Genomic DNA, 14,451 nt, shown 5'->3' with positions numbered 1-14,451 from the left:
AGAGACCACGGAATTTATACATCTACGAATTCATGCACGTAAGTTCGAGTGCTTTTAAAGCTTTTCTTGGATATTTCATCAATCTGTACAGTTTAAGTCAACCTTGACCAGTCACAATCTCATTTTGATCATCCTTTCAACGTGTCTAAACTTGCCATTTTCAACTCAACTCACAACATCCTCTTTTAACCCACATTTTCCAACACCATTTCTAATAATTCATAATCACTCCTATCAACACGATTAATAATTATATGTGTTCTTCCAGACTATCTTCTACAACCGTGGCAAATTTCATCAAGATCCGTTGAAACGTTCTGGAGATACCTTCAAACATCCATCCGTGCGTCCATCGCAACATTCACATTTATTATATTATTAAGATTAAAAATATTATTTTTGTATTTGAAAAAGAAACTTACCACAATTGTGAGCAGCACGAACAGAAAGTTTAAAATCATAGGTAACAGTTTCATCTTGTAATCTTCCACTGCTCCCACTATGAACTGAATACTAAGAACCAGCTTATATATGATCCTATAACAAAGCGAATAGCAACGGATATCAACAAATATTTTCTGAATGTGTTATTATTATAATTTTTTATAATTTCGATAATCTGTGGTGCAATTTTACGAAGCGTTAGCGCGGCAAATGATCATATCACAATGGCTACCAGGGACTTTAGACTAGTTAGTTAGTTCCTGTGAATTCGATTTTTTTAAATATCATTTTTATTCCTACATATTGTGTAAGTATCGTAACCTCTCTCTCTTTCTTTCTCTCGCCCTGCCTAGCTCGTATCGTGGGGTTGGCTTTACTAATTAGTTGCTTCCACTTCGCTCTGTCCTCGACAACTTCATCTGAGACTTGATAAAACACTAACCCTTTATCGTAATCAGTTTCTAATTATGAATATTTTTTTTGTATTCTTTGAGTAGAAAGAAGTACAGTGGTAAAGCCAGTAACAATAATATTTGTTGGTTTGAATTGATTGGCTCTCCCGGTGCAGTAATACAACCACACCTAAGATAGGCGTGAAGTTGAAACAACTTGGCGTTTCGTCTGATGGGTGGGATTGCCAGAGGCCTAATCTTAGTCCCTTTCCCACCCTTTGCTTATAAGGAAATGTTGGGAAGTGTGGTGGACGAGGGGACTCATAGGAAGGGGAAATATCCTCTTCTGTGCGTCCATCCTTTGTCGATCAAAGATAGGTAACTCATCTGCAATTGTAAATGTCTATAGGTCGGTCGCTTCGCTATTTCGGCGAATTCAGGTGGCCGCTTACTCATTTCATTTTAAAAATAAAAGCCGTCTGTAGCAGTCAAGAATTTTGAAACAACGAGACTAACTTACATCGATTTTTTTATTCAAGTGTAGACACATTTGTAAGACCGACATTAAATAAAACAACTATTTTAAAAATAAACCATTTTATTTACATTTTACACAATACCCTTCAATACCCCTCAGATTTTTTTCATAAACTCTAATTAATTCATGTATTACTAATCGATGTCTAATTTCTTGAAGCTACCCTGTATTCCGAACAGGTCTTCAACAGTCTTCTTACCTCCGGGTCGGAGCGCTTCGTTCACTCGACGCAGACTCTCCTCTTTGAAGAACTGTGTATTTGTTTTTAATAATTCAATTGTTTCGTCTGAAAAATATAAAAAAAATATAACTAAAAACTTAAAATTTAAAATTTTCACATTAATATATACGCTACTAATTATTTATTTTTTTCTATAAAATGGGATAAAGTTATATTAAAGTATTTCTTTGAATGTTTTTATTCATCTTAGTATTTTCCAATAAACGCATTTCTAACTAAAAAATAGCCAAGTGCCTAGCACGAATATTCGTGTGAACGTCATGGATTATAAAAAGTAAGCAGCGCCCCTACCGGGCGTAAATTGCACCAACAAAGGTCATACTAATGACATTTTATGTCGATGACATTACGAATTGCATTGTTCACAATTGAAACGTTACTATAACACTTTTATAGATGGCGCTGTACGACCTTGGAATGCAAGTGATAAATAAGAAGTGACTTTAATGTCATTTAGCACTTATAAAGTGGAAAAATTGATATTATCCTTATAGTATTGCTAAGTGGACTGTAGCAAGGCGTTAATTGGTGGCAAAAATACAACGCAGTTATTATTTTATTATTCATTAATGCCTGGTTTACATCAAACCAGTACAGTGAGACAGTTACGCTCTAAAAACTAACTGGCGCTAGTCAGCCAAAACAGTCCATGCCTACACTGGCATAATTCAAACCAGGCATAATTTAAATAGTTGGTATATTAAAAGAAAAATATTATTACCTCTAATAGTCACGTGATCTTTATATTCACCACCTTCTTCCTTAGGGAAGGCTTTCTTTGGTACATATTCATAGAGTTCTTCAGACTTCGGCTCGTGTATATGTATAATGTCCATCAAAGGCTTCTTTATGAAAGGCTTTATTAACATCATCACTTTGTCCATGAAGTTAGGTGCGTTTAAGAAATGCAAACCTTTTAGTTTGACCAGCATTGCTTCCTGGTAAATAAATATGGGGTCATATTTGAAAAAATTATATTTTACATTATATTATGACTAAAGTTGATTTTGGTTTTTTATATTATTTGAATTTTTGTATTTTCCATTAAACATAAACTTAAAAAGTAGAAATAAATTTAAGTAACGGTAAAATCTAGACAAACTGTCTATTGTCTTTTGCTATTCAGAGTATTTTTTTACAGCTGTCTGGTAGATAAATTCAATCATAAACAACTTCTAAACTTGTGTACAAGGATTATCATGTAGGTCACATTTTTATGATCACGTTACAATTTGTATTTAAACAAGGAGTTCTAAGACATTGTATTATTAGGAAATAAAAAAAAACTCACTTGTAGAAAATATAAAACCTGCTTGATACTCATGACATCTAACTTGGCGATGTGACCCAACGTGGCCTGGTCCATGTCTATCATCAGGACAAACCTGGTGAACAATTAAACATTATGTATTAAAGAAAATCGCGAAGTTAGGCCCTTCGTACCCAATGCAACGTATGTCTTACGTATAAATCTGGCAATTTTGGTCATGTGACATTTCTATCTGATATCGCCAAAACCAATCTTCTCAAACTGCTTGTCAGGACCGCCATGAAAAAAGTCGCTGCGATATTCAAGATGGCGGAGCACGTCTATACAGTTGACATGTAGTGGCTATGCCTTTTCTGACCGAATATACAACTAGCGTCGACGATATATGTTGTGAGTACGAAGCGCGCAACGCGATTACTTGCGACGCAAAGATATAATAATATATTCGAAGATTTACGTTTTCTTGTGTACGAAAGACCTTATACGTTTTTTTACTGTCACATTGTCAACTAAAATTTAAAAGATGTATAAGACATCATACTGAGTCCAAAAAAAATTACTCCTTTTATATTGTGTTTGAAAATATAAAATAAGGGCAAATAACAAAACATACCCAGGCCAAGTGCCCTCCTGATACTGCCAAAGATCAAATACCATCATCATAGCTTTGGCGGTAACTGGGAAGTTGAAGTTGCGGGAATCGGAATCTAAGAGTCTGAGATACATCGCGCGATAGCCGTGCACTGTAGGCGTCGGCAGGGGAGCTATCAACCTGCAAACAATAACAAAATAAAAATTATGTCTACGTCCAGTTCACATTATTCCAATCCAGAGATCGAATTAGCGCTGGATTACAACTGGAATAATGTAAACAGGTCAATTAATTCCAAAACTAGCATTTATGGGCTTAAATTTGCAAAAAAATAAAAACAGGAAATTGTAACACTAACAGTTACCCGCGACTTCGGTCACGCGGAATTAGTAAAAAAATTACCTTAACAGGCACTACTTCTTAAATATTTGCAAACAGAATTTAAGCGTTAATTTGGAACAATGTATATTTTAACAAAAATTATTTATACCGTCGAATAATTTTGTTTAACATGTTATCCCTTTTATTATCTATGAAGAGGACAGCGATAATTATATTTTTAGTTTATATATAATTCCATGTCAATATATACTTACACATTGTACAGTACTTTCTCTAACTTCAAATCGACTATGCAATCTTTGAAGAATGTTGTAAAGAGAGTCCGCAACGTGTAGTGTAGGTCTAACACCTGCTTAGATACTTCAGAGCTGTTATCACAGCAATGGAATACGATCGCCAGGTCCAAATCTGAAAATTATTATATAAGCTAAGCTTAAGATGTCGCAACTACGTCCGTGCGATATTAAAAAAAAACTTAGTAGTCTATGCGTTCTTCCAGACTATGTTCTGTCTGTGCCAAATTTCATCAAGATCTCTTGAGCCGTTCTGGAGATACCTTATAACAGCCACCCATTCATCCGTATAAACTTACTCATATATTAATTTATTAACTTTTAATGTCAATTAATTAAATTTAAACTTTTAATATTGATTAATTAATAGTAAATATTAAAAGTTAACAGTTAAATTAATTAAATTAAATCTTCTTAACCATTGAATGAAGAGAGTAACGAGAAAATTGATGGTAAAATCCAGTAAATTTCCACCGTCAAAACAACTTTACAAAAGGAACGGGAGCCGAAGATAATACGTTATTGTGTAAGTGTTGGCAGTGGAAATTTATCTTTTAACTTAGTTACCAATCATTTGTGACATTGGTTTGGTTAATTGACTTTGTAACACGAGTATTATCTGTAACCGATCTACGTCACTGTAATCGTTTCCTGTACAAAACATTAATTGAGGTAATTTGTTGATGGTCTTCGCTTACATCAAGTTTTACTATAACACGTATATTACCTATAATAAATGTAATTAGGAAAACAACAAGTAATAATTTTCAAACACCAGAGTATGCTTGTACGTTTCGTTTATTCGGTTTTATTGTTTTTTTTTAAATTATATTTTTAAAATTTTTTTTTAAATTAATTAGTTGTTCTTGGAAGAAATCATGGTTGCGGAACATCATAGAGTGGACTGGAATTGCGAGTGCGCCCAACTGTTTCGCCTCGCAAGGGATAAACAGAAATATGGAGAACTGACCGCCAACCTTCGCTAGTCGGAGAGGCACCTCAAGAAGAAGAAGTTGTTCTTGAATAAGTGTTTAAAAGGAATTCAAAGAGATATTAATATCTTAGTTTTTGCGCATTTTAAGTGTTTGACTATTGGTTTTCAGAGGCTAAAATCACTGGATATACTAAATCGTCATCTTTGTCATTATCTTTGACAAAACAGAGATAACTATATGCTTTAAAGCGGAGATTTTGGTCTTAGAAGCCCATAGTAAATCGAGTCTTAAGTCGAATCATTATTAAAAACAAATACGGAAACGGAATGTAAAAAAGTTACTTAGCATATTCTTCTAAAAACAAGTAACTCACCACTTAAATGTTCACCGGGTAGATGTGGCTGAGTACTCAACCATTCTCTTAACTTCTTTATATCTTCTGCTGTTATGTTCTTATTTTTTTCATACTCCTTTTCAACGGGAAACTGCTGCACAATTTCTGGCATTGTAATGTCTGAAAAAACAATAAAATTGATAATTAATTTATTGGGTCTTAAATCATGCATGAATGATTTAAGACCCAATAACAAAAAACGATGTTGCCCATTTTGACCAAATTGTTTTAAATCATTGGTCAATTTTAATCAAGGCGCTTCGTTGATGTATTGAAATTAAAAAAAAAATCTTTTTGACTTGAGATTCAGATCTTACTAAAGAATCTGGATGAAATTTAGCACGAAGACTACTGTTTGGAATAACGTATAAACTATTAGTAGTGTGCCATGTAATTGACACACTACGCTTGGTGCAACCTATTAACTGAGATATTAATCGATTATTAATTGACATTCCTTTTAGCCGATAAAATTAAATAAGGTTAAACAGTCAAATATGTTACAAAACGAGCCTTTGAAGTGCGTTTAAAACGAAGAAAAAAATACGCGCGAATTCACGCAAAAAATAGCTTGCATAATTATTGAAAAAAAAATCGGTTAATTTAAAACATTAAAAAAAATAATTATTTCCTTATTTGCAGTTTGTTGTTTCGTTTTATTAATATTTTTTACGACTCAACGCAAACTCGTCCTGTTATTTGTTCTCTTTTTATTTTTAACGATTTAGTGAAGTTATTTGTTATATTAACCTAGTTTATTTAATTTTCAGTCAGTCAGAAAAATAGATTACAATTAAATTATTCAAACTTTCGTGAGACATTATCATTAACTTATATAGGAACGGCTAAAACACTCACGTATATATATATGTGAGCGACGGGCCGCGTACGCGAAATAATACCAGTCCCACTCACCCTGATGAAGGGCCCCCGAAGGGTTCGAAACTAGTCGGTGCCGACACCGGATATATATACGTGAATGTTTTAGTCGTTTCTATGTAAGACTACAATTTATTTATTTATTTAAACTAATGTTATATATCACTTAACTTCTTATCGTGATAAGAAAATCTTTGTCAACTAACAATTTTATTTTATTAACCGTAAGGTTGCCCGAGAAGTAAAGCTGAAAATAATTAAATGTATTTGTAAAATTGTGTGTGAAATAACTTGGTTATGCAAATTTTGTTATGTCGACATCTGAAAAGTTTCATTTATAATTACTATAAAACAATGCTGTAAACAAACAGTAAAAAAAAATCCTTTATCTGCGTCGCCTTTCGATTTCATTGTATCTTTTAACAGCATTCATTTTTAATCCCCTTTATAGAATTACTTACAGTCACCGACGAATCCGACCGCGCGGAATTAAAAAAAAACTTAATAAGTAGCCTATGTGTTATTTCAGATTATGTTTTACATCTGTTCTGAGATAACTTCAAACAAACATCCATCTAAACATTCGCATTTATAATACTACTAGTAAGATGATAATCTTATTAATGTGACACCTATTATAGTTAGTATTAGATACCCTACCCTACCCTATTAGTACACCTATTATACACCTATTATATTGTATTATACCTATTATGTTATATGTGACACCAATTAATATACTAACTTGGATTTTATCACAAGTCAAATCGAGTGCGGTTATTACACTCCATTCAATATTTTTTGCTATAATTTAATAATATTCAAACACTTAGATTGCATATCGCTTATAATAGAGTTATTTTTTCTAAAGTACTATTTAAATCACCTTTTCAATTACCATTTGTTAAAACTAAATAGCTTGCGTGCCGCAGACTTACCCACAATAACTTTTTGTCCGTTCTTGTTTACATTTTTTTTTCTATACTTTTATTTTCTTATTTTACTATTATTACAAATATTTTGTTCATGTTGGATAGTAATAAAACATCATTCTATTTACTACGATGTATTGTATTACAATTTTATACAAACATTATTAAACAGCCAGTGTCTCAATGATCCAGTCATACTTCTGTATTGTTCGCTCTTTTCTTATTTTCATATCAATACAAGGTTGTTTCTTAATTTACGAAGATGCTATAGTCTTTACTATTGTGGTATTATGGTAAAATATTTTTGTAGTTATCACATAATACTATTAAATAATGTGTGTACATACGGGTTATTTAAATCCATGCTTTATCGGCTTTTCTTTTTTAATTTATATTCTACTGATTTTATAAAGATTGTAGTTTTGACTTTAATCTTACTGTTGTGCTATCATAGTTTATGTTTTTGTTGCAATTCTGTCCGTTGGGGTCCTTGTTATTTTGAACTTGATTGTCTGAAGTGTAATATATATGTATATGTATTTGTATTGTTTGTATTATATATATGCAAGTACTTATGTAAATGTGCAAGTAGACAAACAACTTCATTATACTATGATATTTCAATTATTAATTTTAACGGAACCTTACAAAAAATTTCTTTTAATATAGCTTCATTGATATTCTCGTTTAATACCTATTATTTCAAACTTATTATGAGCAAATATATTCACCGGCCTTAAGTCATTTTTAAAGATAGGTTTTCTCAACGTTGGCTCACTGAATACCTATTGCGAAGAATTTGTCGCGGTTGTGGAGCGCCATGCCATTGATGTGATGGCTGTGGGCGAGACGTGGCTACGTGCAGGCGAGGAGGGCAGCGCCCCTCGTCCCGCTGGCTATCGGCTGTTGCACGCACCGCGCCCGCGCAACGTGCGTGGTGGCCGGGGCGGTGGTGTCGGCTTTTACGTAAAGCGTGGTATAAACGCCCGCGTCTTCTCTCACCCCATTGAAGAATCGCGCATTTTTGTTGAACAAATGTGGTTAACGTTTAAAATGGACAACAAGATGCTCGCTATTGGTACCGCTTATCGTCCACCGTGGCTTGACGTCGACTCATTTTTTGACGCGGTCACTTTATCCATAAACTCTTTAGCTTTTTGTGAAAATATTATCCTACTAGGAGATTTCAACATCGACATGTTACACTCAAACGATGTAAAAGTTAATAAGTTTAACACTTTTCTGTCTAGCTTGAACTTAGTGCAATTGATCACATCCCCCACTCACTTCACAGATCACAGCCAAACATTAATAGATGTTATTTGTACCGATTTGAGAACGCGACGTATTGAGGTGGAACCTGTTGCGCCTTTGAGCAATCATGCTTTGTTAATTTGCGAACTGCACAGTGAAAGACTTAAATTACATCCACGGAGAATCAGATATAGGCCGCTAAAAGATATACCTGTAGACATTTTTAATTCAACTCTAGAATCAATAAATTGGAACGATATAATCTCCGTGCCAGACATAAACCTTAAAGTGCACCTCTTTAACTCATACGTTATATGTTTATTTGATATATTTGCCCCGTCAAATACTATTGTGACTAAAGCGCAAAATCCGCCTTGGATAACACATACAATTAAAGTTATGATGAGACTTAGGAATTTAGCCCACAAGCGGTATTTAAAAACTAAACTAGATTCACATAAATCATATTACAAAACACTAAAAAACTTAGTTGTTAGTGCTATTCATAGCGAAAAAAAAGCATTTTTTGATTTTAACATAAATAATAATTTGAAAAACCCAAAGATGTTATGGAACAATTTGAAGTCGACGGTTCTACCTCCTAAACAAGATACCTACTTACCAGCACATCTTGCATACCCTGACAAAATAAACAATCATTTTTTAAATATACCAGGGATCCCATGTGTTGACCAATCAACTCTTCGCTTCTTTGACACACATCTCTATACTAATAATACAAGTTTTTCACTTCAACCTGTTAATGAGCTAATGATATCTAAAATTATTTCTAACCTTAAATCGAATGCGGAGGGCACCGATGGTATTTCACTTAAAATGTTGATTATGACGTTACCCCAATCTCTAACTGCAATAACCTCTATTGTCAACTGCTCAATAACAACATCCAGCTTCCCAGAAATCTGGAAGACCGCCATAGTCCGACCTCTACCAAAAAAACCTAACCCCCAGGAACTTAAAGATCTTCGCCCGATCAGTGTATTACCCTGTATTTCAAAAATTGTTGAGAAAGTTGTCAAACTCCAATTAGTGGAGTACTTAGAAACTATCAATGTACTACCCGAATTCCAGTCTGGGTTTAGAAAAGGTCATAGCACAACCACAGCTCTTTTAGATGTCACTGACAACATTATCGCCGCTCAGGACGACGGCATGTGCACATTGTTAGTGCTTCTAGATTTCTCAAGGGCATTTGATTGTATAGATATACCACTACTTCTCTCTAAGATGTCGTATTACGGGTTCGAAGCGAATACGGTAAAATGGTTCCAAAGTTTCCTCACAGGTCGTGGTCAGTGTGTCGAAGTGGCTAGAGACGACGGTCGCATATGGCGTTCAGATTATCGCCCCCTTACAAGAGGAACCCCCCAGGGAACTATCCTATCTCCTATTCTCTTTGTTTTATATACTGCTGATATAATAAAGTGCATACAAAATTGCAAATATCATTTATACGCTGACGATTTACAGATATACATCTCATTTAAAAGTAGTGAATTGGACTCTGCTATAAAATCTCTTAATGAAGACCTTGAAAGGTTACAAAATTGGTCCATAAACAACAGTCTTATTCTAAATCCCGGCAAGACGAAGTACATAATTTTCGGATCCAAGTATCAAATTAACAGTATACCGACTGATTGCCAGGTAAGGTTAGGAAATGAGATTGTTGAGCGTGTTTATGAAGCTCGAAATTTAGGATTAGAGCTAGACCAATACCTACGGTACGAAAGTTACATATCTAAAATCGTACGCAACTGTTTCTATAGATTAAAATTACTGTACAAAATTCGGGGATATGTAAATGAACGCCTTCGTAAACAGTTGGTGGACACGCTGGTGTTGTCAAAACTAAATTATACAGATGTAGTTTATGGGCCGCGTTTATATGCTAGGACTGAAAAGATAATACAGAGGGTTCAAAACGCATGTGCCCGTTTCTGTTTTAATGTGCCGCCACGTAGTCACGTAACGCCGTTTTTCAATGAAAACAATATTTTAAAGATCGGTTACCGTAGGAAACTGCATCTAGCTTGTCTTCTTTTTGATATAATTAATTTACAGTCACCTAGTTACCTATTTTGTAAGCTTGAGTGGTCTAAAGGTAGCCGTCCCAAACAAAGACAGGGGTCTTTGCAACTATGCACAAAGCGACATAAGTCTGCCGCATTTCGAGGTAGTTTTCGATACGCTGCCACGAGATGTTGGAATAATATCCCGCCACCTATTAAGAATGCGCTAACTAAATTAACTTTTAAAAGAAAGCTAAAAGCATTTTTATTAGAAGTCCAAAAGCAGAAAATTTATAATAAATCTTTTTTCTAATTTTTTTTTTTTTTTCCTGCACTCTTTGGCTGCTTATCGAAATGTACATATGTAAAAGGGAGACTAATATTATTCCAGAATTTCTATTTGTTTTAAGTTACATTGAAGTAATGATAGTGAATAAGTTTTTTTTTTCTTTTCTTTAATATTGTTTTAAATACCTTGCATATTGAACTTAGGACCCGTTAATTATACATAACTTTAACTTCTTTTTATACCATAGTTCTTATATTATTTATTAGTTCTTATCTTATTTTATCTTTTGTAATATTGAAATTTTTATTTATCTTTATATATATAAATATTTATGTTTGGTTATCCACCGCTGCAACTGGCGTGCGGATAGTCGTGAGGGTTTTCGCGGAAGATCAGCGCTGAGTGTTCCAGAGAGGAGCACCCAGCATACAAAGCTGAGGGAGGACCCTATCCGGTCAGCATTGCAACGTTAATTATAAATGTTTCTTTATGCTAGTGTAATTTTAATTTTATTCTGTTTTATGTATTTATAATTATTTTGTAATATGTTAGTTTTTTATTGCGTTGTAATGGTGGGAAGGATTAAATGTTATTTTATTTATTTATTTATTTATTATTTATATATATTCTTAATGGGAAGGAAAACTTTTTGTTACCACGATCAAGAGTGGAAGTAGCACTAAATATACCACTTATGAATAAAAAACGTTTTATCTTAATAATATTATAAATGCGAAAGGATAGATGGATGTTTGTTTGAAGATATATCCGGAACGATTCAACGGATCTTGATGAAATTTGTCACGGTTGTAGAAAATAGTCTGAAAGAACTCATAGGCTACTTAGTTCGTTTTTTAAATACGAGCGGTCAGAGTTGCGGGAGAAAGCTAGTTTTAAATCAGTGCATTGAACTCGTAGTCGACAACTTACGTGAAATGTCGCTCAAAATATTAAAAATGTGAGTAATAAAAAAAAACCAAAACAATGATAAATTGTCAAGGTCGTTGGATTTGGTCGTAATAAGTAAAACTTAAATATAAAACTTACCCAAATCTCTCCTCGGTCTATCTTGAAATCGTGCGATTACAAACGCGAGTGTATCGCACGAAGTTTTCGCATAAACTAACAGCTCTTTAGCGCCTTTTCTACTATTCAAGTGCATGAAAGTTCCTGTTCTTTGTTTATAAGGAAGTTGCAGATTTAAATGACAATCTTACTGAAAAAAATCCTTCATAACGATTTCATTCGATAATTAAGATAATTTACAAATTTACTTTGTAATTTCTGGTTAGTTTTGCTTCTTGCAAAATGCTGAACCTCCAGGCGTAATTTGATGGAAATCGATGTACTATTGCCTAAAGCTTAAGGGTTCGAGGTCCGCTATTCGACTATTGTTGTGAACTACATCCTAGAACAAATCTACAGCTTCGTTATTAAGGCTATTAAATCTACTAATATTTAAAAAAAATGTTTCTTAATCAGCCTGTAAACTAAATTGAATAGAAGTGCTTTATGACCACCGGATAAAATGTCTTGGGCATGTCCTTTAACTATTAAGTGACAGGACATGTCAACCTCGCGCATTCACCTCTGTAATATAAAAACGAACAATAAGTTTAATGTACAATTGAGTCAGTATGCGTTTGTGTATATTAATATAGTAAAGCGTAGACACTTCTTTGTAAATCAGGATCGTAGCAATTGCGGTATATTTTTGAATAATTTATTTAATAAAATTATTGAAAAATTTACCGCTCTATACTATATCTTACTTGTGTAAGTAAGCATGTAGGAAATCCTTAGTACGCAACAGCAGTAAATCCTTAGTCCGTTTCTAAACAGTCACAAAGGTCACAACCCAAGCAAATTAATCTCTAGGGCCATTGTTTTATTTTTGGCTTTTGTTTTTGATGTATTTTTGACTTTCTTTATTCTGGTGATTAATATATACAGAATTTGAGAATTGTACTTGTTAAAAAGAACGGTAATTTATGTTTAAACACTTTGGCGGAAAAAAAGGTCAACCGGCTCATGATTACGACTTTTTTTAAATCTTTTAAATTATGCCTAAATGTGTAAATATATATTTAAGAATATAAAAATTTTTTTTTAAATAAATCTGACATTCAAATAACCTTTAATTCAATTAACTCACAAACCATTAACTCGACGAATTCTTGGAAATAAGTAAATTACACTGCAATATTTCCTAAAATATATTATTTGAAGTACTTGTTAATATAACGCCATCTATGATACATTTTGTACACTACTACAACGTTTATCATTGTTGCAACGTATAAAATGTTATCTAGTGCTGAAAAATTCTTGTGTCTATGTGATAATATAGAAATATTTACGATTATTCAAATTTATATAAAGGGCAAGTTTATTAACATAAGTCAGATTTTTAAAGTACTTTTTATGTTTCTAAAGATCAAAAACTTTCTTTCTTAAATATCCGTATTACTTATCTTATAAAATAAAATAAAAAAATAACATCAAAAACTTTCAATTTTTATTGTTAAAAAAACTAAAAGAGATTGTTTCCGCCCGGGATCGAACCGGGGACCTTGTGCGTGTGAAGCACACGTGATAACCGCTACACTACGGAAACCTGTTGGAGTTAGTTGAAATTTCAATATTTAAACATTTGTAAAAGTTCAAGATACTAGGTATCGATTAAAATAATCCAATTCAATTACCAAACAAACATGCACTTTATATATAGCAATTTCGCATTGAGATAATCATTAAAAACAATAATTTCTTACATTACATAAGAGATAATAACAGTTAACCGTGAGTACATCTCCGCGCTCGAACGACTTTTGTACAAACAATAGAGATGTGCCTCAAAACTATTAGCAATATATCGATATTTTAAAAGAGATTTTTTCCTTTTATTTCAATCAATAAGCATACTGTCCTTTCTCTCGTTATAGACTAATATATTGACCTCATTTCGTTGCAAATTGTAATTAACAATAATACTGTTTTGTTTCGGAATTTACGTTCCAAACGTTCATAAACCTCAACTTTTCCTTACTTTACTTGAAATAGTTAAGTATTCCCCATAGCTTTTTATAGTTTCGTAAAAGTATTAACTAGTTAATACGTTTAAAAGTATATCACAGATATCAAGAATACTCCTAAAATTGGCGAATGTTGTCAGTTTTAATTTAAAATTAAAAAAGATTAGAAAAACAACATAAGCAATTGAAAACGTGTTCAAGTCACAATTGTTTGTTGAAACTTAACAAGTTAATATTAGATTGTTCATCGATAAAAATTATCGATAGTAGTAAATCACTAGTAGATCGTGAGTTGAACGGTCTGGTTGAAACGGAAAGTGATTCAGCGTGGGAAACGCCACGGGATTGCCCGCAACCGGACAGTACGGATCCAGGTTAAGTTACAACTAAGTTAAACTTAAGTAATGGACTGTCTCTTTGTACTATGTAGCTAGACACGACTAATTGTAGTCGTATTGTTTCCCATAGAAAATATTAGGTACTTAGATATGAAATTGGCGTTTTGTATTGGAGTTATACCTATATAAAGTCGTCATTTTTTAAATAACATGTTTATTTAATCAAAGTATGTACTATAATGCACTTGTG

At 33.1% G+C, this 14,451-nt stretch overlaps 1 protein-coding gene and 1 non-coding gene across 2 annotated transcripts; both read right to left on the bottom strand.

Annotated features, from left to right (window-relative positions):
- Positions 1-1,508: 1,508 nt before the first annotated feature.
- LOC106712719 (clavesin-1) lies at positions 1,509-11,966 on the bottom strand. The gene is made up of 7 exons (XM_045683078.1): positions 11,876-11,966; positions 5,421-5,561; positions 4,074-4,227; positions 3,499-3,657; positions 2,907-3,000; positions 2,337-2,553; positions 1,509-1,660 (listed from the first exon to the last, which is right to left on the bottom strand). The coding sequence occupies exons 2-7, from the start codon at positions 5,551-5,553 to the stop codon at positions 1,509-1,511; spliced, it is 909 nt and encodes a 302-aa protein (XP_045539034.1). The 5' UTR covers positions 5,554-5,561; positions 11,876-11,966.
- Positions 11,967-13,372: 1,406 nt separating this feature from the next.
- On the bottom strand, positions 13,373-13,445 carry Trnav-cac. The gene has a single exon. It is a non-coding gene; the product is annotated as a tRNA-Val (tRNA).
- Positions 13,446-14,451: the final 1,006 nt, after the last annotated feature.

This window comes from Papilio machaon, chromosome 21, assembly GCF_912999745.1.
Source record: "Papilio machaon chromosome 21, ilPapMach1.1, whole genome shotgun sequence".
NCBI lineage: Eukaryota > Metazoa > Arthropoda > Insecta > Lepidoptera > Papilionidae > Papilio > Papilio machaon.
This window is presented reverse-complemented; position numbering and strand designations above follow the sequence as displayed.